This window comes from Spea bombifrons, chromosome 2, assembly GCF_027358695.1.
Source record: "Spea bombifrons isolate aSpeBom1 chromosome 2, aSpeBom1.2.pri, whole genome shotgun sequence".
Classification (NCBI taxonomy): Eukaryota; Metazoa; Chordata; class Amphibia; order Anura; family Pelobatidae; genus Spea; species Spea bombifrons.
This window is the reverse complement of record NC_071088.1, coordinates 35,968,390-35,978,098: the sequence shown is the minus strand read 5'-3', so window position 1 is coordinate 35,978,098 and position 9,709 is coordinate 35,968,390. Positions and strand designations below refer to the sequence as shown.

The 9,709-nt window shown below is 38.3% G+C and overlaps 1 protein-coding gene across 2 annotated transcripts; it reads left to right on the top strand.

Moving 5' to 3' along the window:
• The first annotated feature begins 3,547 nt into the window (after window positions 1-3,547).
• On the top strand, window positions 3,548-8,998 carry GPR161 (G protein-coupled receptor 161). 2 transcript variants are annotated; one of them, XM_053457497.1, is made up of 6 exons: window positions 3,548-3,606; window positions 4,186-4,588; window positions 5,934-6,652; window positions 6,967-7,071; window positions 7,327-7,443; window positions 7,969-8,998. In XM_053457497.1, the coding sequence occupies exons 2-6, from the start codon at window positions 4,227-4,229 to the stop codon at window positions 8,202-8,204; spliced, it is 1,539 nt and encodes a 512-aa protein (XP_053313472.1). In that variant the 5' UTR covers window positions 3,548-3,606; window positions 4,186-4,226; the 3' UTR covers window positions 8,205-8,998. The 2 variants fall into 2 exon arrangements, with proteins under 2 accessions (XP_053313472.1, XP_053313471.1); XM_053457496.1 differs by having other exon boundaries at window positions 3,567-3,782.
• Window positions 8,999-9,709: the final 711 nt, after the last annotated feature.

The following is a 9,709-nucleotide window of genomic DNA, read 5'->3' as shown; positions in this document are numbered from 1 at the left end:
GATCTCTATGCATGTCCCCACAGACTTGCATAGAGGTCACAGTGTCCAGGGGAGGGCCGGAAGCCTAAGGCCTGGGGGGCAAGTCTAGTCAACTGGCCCATTTACCACCAAAGCGGCTGCGAGCGATATTGAAAGCGGCCGTTGTGTGGCAGTCACTCCACCGGCGCCTAATGAAATTAAAGCGGCCGGCGTGCACGCACCGCACCGCTCAATGGCCGTGCCTCAGCTCTTCATCCCACCCCTTTTAAGATGTGGGACAAAGAGCTGAGGCACAGCCATTGGGTCTGACTGCCACACGATGCAGGGGCGTACCTAGAGTATTTGGCACCTGTGGCATATACTGTATGTGGCACAATAACTGGTCCACATTAAGACCCATGAAACACATTCACTCCACTAACCGAAAACAAGTGGTGCAAAGATCAGTAAAGAATCTGCACTCATTGCAGTAATGTATTGGTACTAGAGCCCATAGGGGATAATGGGCTATGGATTTTTTTTCTCTGTTTTTTTTTTTTTTTACATATATTTTTCATATCCCTTCATCTAACCAATTTAAAGCTTTATGCCTATCCCCTGCATGTTTAAAATCCCTTTCTGTATTAGCCTCTACAACTTTGATGGGGTAAATTGAATTAGCCGGCTTCAAAGATGGCCCTATTAGGACATAGGGCAGTAGAACCAGATGTAAAAGTTCCAAGTTTAAAAAATGCACACTTCCTAAATGTGGTGTTTAACCTCCCAAACAACCCGACAAACCCGTGCATAGGGGTATGACTGTACTCGGGAGATGTTGCTGAACACATATTGGGGTGCTGTTTGAGAGTGACGTATACCTGGAGCTATACATTTATACCTGAAGTACAATTTGTGTGAAAAAAAAATTACTACCACAAACTTTGGTGGTAGAATATCATGCATGGAAAGTGTTAAAATACTAGCATTTGAAATACCTTGGGGTGTCTAGTTTTCAAAAACATGGTTTGATGGGGTAAATTGCATTGGCCGGCTTCAAAGATACCCGAAATGGCACATGGGGCAGAATGACCTGCTTTGGAATAAAACAGTTTTGAAATAGCAAAATGCTACTTGTACTTATTGCCCAATAACTTAGAGAAAAAAGCACTGGGTATTTCTAAACTCAGGACAAATAGTAGAATCTATTTAGCAGTTTTTTCATTAGCTTTTTTTGGATGAGTAAAAGATTTTTCAAATAAAAGTGTTTTTTCTTTAAATTTTCATCATATTTTATTTTATCTATAGTAAATTAGATAATATGATCCAAAAATCCTCTGAAGAAAGCCCTTCTTGTCCTGAAAAAAACAATATATAACCTAAATGAGTGAGGAGAAAATTACATCTAAACAGGAGCACCGCAAAAGTGTGGAAACCTCGGTCCCAAAGGGTACAAAAAGTAAAAAACAGCCTGGCCCTTAAGGGGTTAATAAGGTCATACTGAACTACACACAAACAAAACAAAAATAATAAAAGTTTAAAATAAACTTTAATCCAGTGTTTAGATTTGATTTTTTTGGATCCAGTTCCTAAAATAAATATACTTTGTTTTGGTGTAACCTCTCATTCCCATACCAGTTCTTACATTCCCTTTCATCTCTAGCAGTGTAAACAACATTAAACAATGAAAACATATACTCACGTGTGTTCATTACCATGTCCATTAAGATAAAAACAAAACATTAGTAAGGGGGCTACTTTTTAAAAATATTAAATCCATATTCAAATATATCTGGTGAGAAAGAACAGCTCAGTAACTACCCAGTGTTATGGAAGAGTGAATGTGTGGCTGTCAGGTAGTGTTTACTAGACATGTAAAATCTTCTTATTTGTAATCTGATTAGGGCTATTTTATCGTCACTGCATGACACATTGTAAGGGATGTTTTACCCGCCACATGTCTTATTTCTTAAGAATGTGAGCCAGGGGACTGTAGTGAAGTCGGTACCCTAACGGAACTGTCTATAAACACAGATCAAACACTCCCAACGAAACCCTGTGGTGCAATATGACATGAGTGGTGTCCCAGTCGAGTTACAAACACCCTGACCAAATGGTGATCTCACAACTGGCCCTCTTGTTGGCTTTGACTGGGAACAGGAGGAATAGCACAAGCAAAAGGGCATGAAAGATGAACTATGCCTAGAAAAGGTACTGTCAGAGACAAACAGTATGGATCTACAGAGGTTCTAATGTGTATATACACTCACATTTCAGAAAAAGCTGATCTACTGGGATTTTCACGCACAATCATCTGTAGGGCTTACAGAGAATGGTACGAAAAAGAGAAAATATCCAGTGAGCAGCAGTTGTGTGGACGAAAAAATGCCTTGTTGATGTCAGAGGAGAATGGGCAGACTGGTTCGTGATGACAGAAAGCTAACAGTAACTCAAATAACAACTCGTTACAACCAAGGTATGCAGAATACCATTTCTGAACACACAACACGTCAAACCCTGAAGCAGATGGGCTACAGCAGCAGGAGACCACACCGGGTGCCAATCCTGTCAGCTAAGAACAGGAAGCTGAGGCTACAATTCGCGCAGGCTCACCGAAATTGGACGATGGAAGACTGGAAGAACGTTGCCTGGTCTGATGAGTCTCAATTCCAGCTGCTACATTCAGATGACAGGGTCAGAATTTGGCATAAACAACATGAAAGCATGGATCCATCCTGCCTTGTATCAACTGTTCAGGCTGGTGTAATGGTGTAATGGTTTGGGGGACATTTTCTTGGCACACTTTGGGCCCCTTAGTACCAATTTAATGTTTCCAGCACCTTGTAGAAAGTAGTGTATGTTTTGGTGAAAATGTATCTTTTCTATCTAAACTTTGTTAGTATACAAACCCTATACACTAGTGAATTTAACCCTTTATTTTCCGTGTGCCCTCTCCTGTGTGCTGTCATGTAGTGAAATGAACATGTCTTGGCTGTGTTTCGCTAATCTGGAAGGGCAGATTAATACTTTTTGATGATTATTCGTGCTTTATGACAATTTCCATGTAGCCATTCCGCTACCCATATCCTCCGATCTAGACCATCTGGTGTATTTATGTAGGGGCATATATGGGCATTTATGTAGGGGCATTATATACTTCAGTCACCCGTTTCCCATTGTATCGAGCGCACCTAATATCACCGGATGCTGCGGTGTAGATTCTTTGTCTTGATGTGTACTCATTTTGCCGATGAGGAAAAAATTAAAGGATTTAATAAAATCAAATATTACAAAATAAAAGTAATGAGTGAACCATTTAGTTTCACAGTTTCATTTCAGTCTCCGTACACGTTACTATTACAGTACTTCTAGGGCTGGAGAACACTGATTAATTTATACCCCACCCTCACTTCTAAATTCATAGAAAAGAATGATAATCTAGGAGGAAAAAGGGACACTTGGGTAGCAAGCTACGAATCGGTGCAGACTCGGCGGGCCGCTACCACTAACTCTACATTAGTCTATTGAGGGCGTGGTCAACTGATGACATCACTAATCTGCGGCGTCGCGCATCCTTTACTCGAGCACAGTTGTCGTGCGCATGCGCAATAGGCAAAACATGGAATCTGGCCAGGGGTATAGGCTTTCCAGGTCTGTGTGCTCGCCCCTGCTCCCAGTAATACAATAGGCGGGAGTTCCGTTTTGTTAATTTGGTTTGTATCGTATGTTTCCGTTTATGAGAACACCCTGCGGGTGTATACATTGCGGCGTTCCCCCGTTCGGTGCGATGCGTCTGGCGACTTCACTTCTGACGGTACCCGCGCTATGTACGTTTTATATGTTTTTCACTGAACTTTTATGTGCATGGAAAATATGTTAACTAACGTGAGCTATGTAGAGAAAGGAAGTGGAAATGATCAGTTTCTGAAGTTTTGTATGCAGGGTCCAGTAGTTTGACAGGAAAAGAGGCAAAAATCTTGAGCGTATATTATGATGTAATTTACATATGTATGACGAAAGCACATAGGTAAGTATAATTAAACACGTGTTTAGAATGCTTTTTTTTGTGATCCCAAAAATCCCCTCATAAATTACCCACAATGCATCATGGAGACATACCTCATTAGATTGAATTGGCTGTTACAGCTCACTGCATAAATCTGCCTGGCAAACTGTGAATATATCACTTTGTATTCTCCAATTAAATTTTTTTTTAAATTACAATTTCAGGTTTCCAGCCTGCTTCAAATTGAATAGCCATGTGAATTACAATGAACATCAACTCTACTGATGGAAAGGCTGTGGGACCTGACAACGAAGAGGAAAACGGAGCGACCATAGTAGCGGAGTCCATTGCTATAATAATTATTGATATTCTAATATGTTTGGGAAACCTTGTCATAGTGGTTACCCTATACAAGAAATCCTATCTGCTCTCACTTAGCAATAAGTTTGTGTTTAGTCTGACGCTTTCCAACCTCCTCCTTTCTATGTTAGTCCTGCCGTTTGTAATTGTTAGCTCAATATTGAGAGAATGGATTTTTGGAGTAGTTTGGTGCAATTTTTCTGCGTTACTTTACATGTTGATCAGTTCCGCAAGCATGCTTACTTTAGGGATTATAGCTATTGATCGGTAAGTTTTTGTTTTCTTATTTATATAGATAACAGATTTGCCCTCTTTTCCTTGCTGTATAATGATTTGTTGATGGTACTTTTACAGAGATGCTATGGAGATAGCATGATGCCATTTCCCGTGGATGCAAACTTTCATTCCTTTTATAACAAGAACCTGGACTTATGCCCATCTATTGAATATTTAAGCTAGAGCTACATGGATAATTTAAAACCTGTTTAGTGTAATTTGTTATGTACACCCCCCTCACCCTTTCATTGAAATTTGAGCATAACTTCTGTAAAATGTTGATCCCTGGCTTACCCTAAATGCATCAACCTCCACATATGTAACATTGTGAGGGCAAATTTACCTCAATGAAAGCCTCATTTTCTCTCTCAACTGATGTCTATCATCCCTGGTAATTTTCAACATCCCTACTAGCTCTGTGGCCTCTGACTTTATTTTCTGTTACTTTCAGAAATGCAGTCTAACTCCCCCTCTTTGAAAGCATGAGCCCACCATGGCCTTTTTTTCCCGCTTCATCTCTCTGTGATCATGCCTCGTCTCTTTTTTTCTAAATGTATGTCTGCATGAATCCTAAAACTTAGTCTCTTTAAAATTGAATCTCATTCATTTGCCCCTCTCATTCATTTGCCCCTCTCATTCATTTGCCCCTCTCATTGTCTACTTCCAAAAACTGTTGACTACATCTTAAATAAATTGCTAATGCATATTTGTTCTTTATTAATACATACTCTGTGCTGATTCCTTCTTTTGCATGTTCGGAATGTATTATGTTATGTTTAAGCAGTGATTTCTTGTGCTCAAGTTATCCACATGGCCTATTTTCAGCTGTAGATGTTATTTGTCCAATTTTTCAAAACTCATAGATTATGCTTTATAAATTGAATCTGTGTACTAAGGACTGCATCTTTTTTTCTCTATCAAACCTTTTGGAGTACTACTACTTTGCATTTCTTTAATGTCCCAGTTAACCTTAACAAAGAATAATACAAATTAAGTTACCTTGAGTACTTTAATATGCATTCTTTAATATGTAAAAGAAATACCTTCTCCATGGTGTGCTTAGCCAGCGATAAGACTGGCTGCTGGTAAATGTGCCATGTATTGCACTACAATATATAGATAAATATGGGAACTGATACAGTTTGAACTCCCTTTTTTAATGTTCCTAGTTCTATATTTCTGAAAAAAGATACATTTTAAATGTCAGTTTCAAAACACTTTATTGCTGGAAAATACAATTTACAAACTGTTTGCACAAGTTTTTTAAAAAGTTTGCAATAGTTGAAAACATTGTCGCTTTTAAAATTGATATGTATTTAACTTTTTCTTAATACAGGTATTATGCTGTTCTCTATCCAATGGTTTACCCTATGAAGATTACTGGGAACCGGGCGGTTCTGGCTATTGCATATGTTTGGCTGCATTCGCTTATAGGCTGTCTCCCTCCTCTCTTTGGATGGTCCTCCTTAGAATTTGATAACTTTAAATGGATGTGTGTAGCCGCTTGGCACAAAGAAGCTGGATACACTGCCTTTTGGCAAATATGGTGTGCTTTTTTACCATTCATCGTTATGATGATTTGCTACGGCTTTATATTCCGTGTGGCTAGAATAAAAGCTCGCAAAATTCACTGTGGAACTGTTGTGATTATCCAAGACGTCTCCCAAAAGAATGGGAGAAAAAATTCAAGTACTTCTACTTCTTCATCGGGAAGCAGAAAGAATGGCTTTTCAAGTATTGTTTATTCAGCCAACCAGTGCAAAGCTTTCATAACCATTTTGGTTGTCATTGGTGCTTTTGTCCTTACCTGGGGTCCGTACATGATTGTTATAAGCACTGAGGCCTTATGGGGGAAAAACAGTGTTTCTCCGGTCCTGGAGACTTTAGCGACCTGGCTGTCGTTTACAAGTGCAATCTGCCATCCGCTCATTTACGGACTGTGGAATAAAACTGTCCGGAAAGAACTCCTTAGCATGTGCTTTGGGAATCGGTACCGAGATCCGTTTCATCAGCCTAGAACTTCAAGAATGTTCAGCATCTCCAATAGAATAACAGGTAATGGAGGCCTGTCTGTGAACATGTTTTCTAATGTGCTCAAGACTGTTCTTTACTTTAGCAGAAGTCAAGGTGTTTTAGACAACATTTTATGTATTTTTAAATTCTTTTGTTGGTGTCATTTATTTTTACAACTTCGTCCATGTAGGACTATGTTCATTGCACTAAATTACCTTTGCACAAAACTTTGTTTGGAATTGTGGATGTTTGCACACATCTGGTGTCGTTTATTAAAAATAAGTTTTCATTTTCTTCTTAAATCCCAGAAGTAAACTGACTAATCTATTAATGTTTGTTTATTCTTGTCTCATTAGACCTTGGGTTACCTCCTCACCTCTCTGCTCTGATAGCAAATGGGAAGGTTTCCGATCATCAGAGCACAACCACAAACACTGGCTTTAGCTACTCAAACGATTCAGGTAATTTTCGTTCACTTCCTCTGTTTTTTTGTGCTGAAGTTTTCACAGTGTTCTTGAAATGAATATCTGCATATTTTAAAAAAACAGATGAAATGCCTGTTTCTCTTTAATTATACCGCTTTATGTGTAAATGCCATATTCACTTTGATAGTTGGGTCATGTGAATATCATTTTATGGATTGCAATTTGATCAGTGGGTTTGATAATACTATAACTTTTTGGCACCATCTTTACCTGTTTTCTTTTCTTTCATAGGTACTGATGTAATGCTGCTTGAAGACTGCAGTTCAGATGGTACTCAACAGCCTCGAGCTTTCTATTCCAGGAGAAAGAGTTCTGTGACGTTTGAAGATGAAGTGGAGCAGAAATGTGGTATGCACTTAAATGTGTCTTGTATTCAAATAGTTAGTTTATCACCTGCTTGTTTTCTTTTTTTACAATCTCACTTTTGTAATAATCTAATCCATCAAAGCAGCCTAATACCCAGTGTTAAGTGACAATGCATTTATATATGCACGTTAGGTTATTGTTACTAGGTGTGCAAGATGATTAACCATTTAAGTACCACAGGCACTTGACTAATATTTACCATATCATAATTTCCTAACATGTTATAATTTTTGTTTTTTGACCAGTTGGCTTTTAATAAAATGTTTCTTTATAGCAGTAATGTAAATTAGGCGTGTGTGTGTGTGTGTACGCTATGACACAACTGTGCAGTATACACAAACCCAGTTTGCATAACATTTTAACGCTCACCTCTCAGGGTTAATGCAACCTTTCTTGATTACCTCTTCTGTGTACTGCGTTGTTAGTGAATAAACCCTGTAAAGCTCCAGGATGTGGTATTTTTGTGGTGGTTGCGTTCTTAAGACACGTTTATGCATTTCTTTGCAGATGTTCACCCAGTGCCGACAGAAAAAAGCATTTCTGATTGTCCCCTGGAATCGTATGCGTCTTGTTTAGCTAAAGCCATTGAAATGGATGCTAAAATCAGTCTGTTTGGAAAAGAAGCAGCACATGTTTCTTCAGCGTTTCCGGCTACATCAGGAAATACTGGCGTGCTTAAAACTGGCAGAAATCACGTGATCCAAAAGCCCATATTGCAAAGCATTGATGAAGTAAACCTATAAACACAATGTGTTCTGTTAACATAGTATACGTAACAGCGGTACAATTTAGTACGAGTTTAAAGTATTTTTTTCTTATGCAAAGCATAAATAGGTATTTGTAGGTGAACACGTTTACCTACCTGCTCCCAAAACCACTTTTGCGGTCCTCATTGGTGCCACTGATGTCTTCATGGCATTAACTTTAATATTGAGTGTTGGTTTTGTGCCTTATGTTTATTATAGTGTTACATCCATATCGCTACAAGTAGTATTGAATAACTGAGTGTTTACAGCATTCTGCAATATAATGCATTGCCCACCTTCTGGTACTCGGACTTTAGTGTTTATAGGAAAGTTTAATGAATTCAGTACTATGTACTGCTTTTAATTGCTAGAAAATTCAAATATAATCTTGACAAGCACAAAAGGAATGGCGGATTTTGCAATGGAGACTGCCATAATGCAGGCATCTGTTAACTTATTTATTTTAGTTTGTTTCCACAAAATGTTATTGGACCACAGAATTTCCTCTCACATTTCAGTTCTTGTACGTATAAGTGAAAGTGGCAATGTTAAACTTCCACGTCTTTTAACGTTATGTATTAGTTGTTCTGCATGCATATATTATACTATTTTTAAACGTGTGTAACTTGGGTATATTTTCTTTTATAAGCCTTTTGTAAATATGTGCACATTTTTTGTACTTTTTTTTTATTATAAATTCAATAGTTTGAATACCTTTTGTATGAGTTATTTTTTCATACTAGGCAATGTAATATAATATCGCATGATCTGTAATAGATTTTCAAATATTATTTGCAGTCACGATTTCTTTCCGTCCATCATTGCCTTTGTCCAGGTAAAAATGCTGAATTGAGTATCACGCATACTAGAGATACTTTTCAGATGAAAAGTTTTGTGGGTTGCAAGAACTGCTTTATGGAATTGTTAGACAGAACATTTTTTCTTTCTTCAAAAGGTAGCCATAATTTCACAGGCTTCATCAAGGCATTGGAAGGAATGGAATATGGGTACAGGTATTTCTAAGCGTTTCGCTACAGGTGCTGCCGTTTATTGGGCCAACATAAAAGACGGCCACTTCTGAAACTTATGTGATGAAAATCTTAGGCGGAAGAGATCGCAGAGATCCCAAAAGCTTATCTGAATCTAATTTGTTTTCTGTGTTAGCCCAACAAAGATCACAAAGTTCAACTTCTCCCTCCCCACACAAATCAAGGTATACCTGGTTTGCTGATGACTTCTAGTGTTTGTGAGGAAGACCCAAGAGATCCTCTTTAAGAGTAAAAGTAGTAGCAGTAGAAATGTGGATTTCCTTTTTTCTTGTAGAGAGTTATCATTTACACCTGAATGCTGAGGTTCATAGTGGTTAAAATATGCCTCTAGAGCAGGGGTCGAAAAATTCCTACATTTTTGTTCCCCAATAATATTTTAACCTATTGCACCTGGTCTGCTGTTAAAGGATGTTTGTTGGGGCAATACAAGTTAAACTTTTTTAGTGCTGCTCT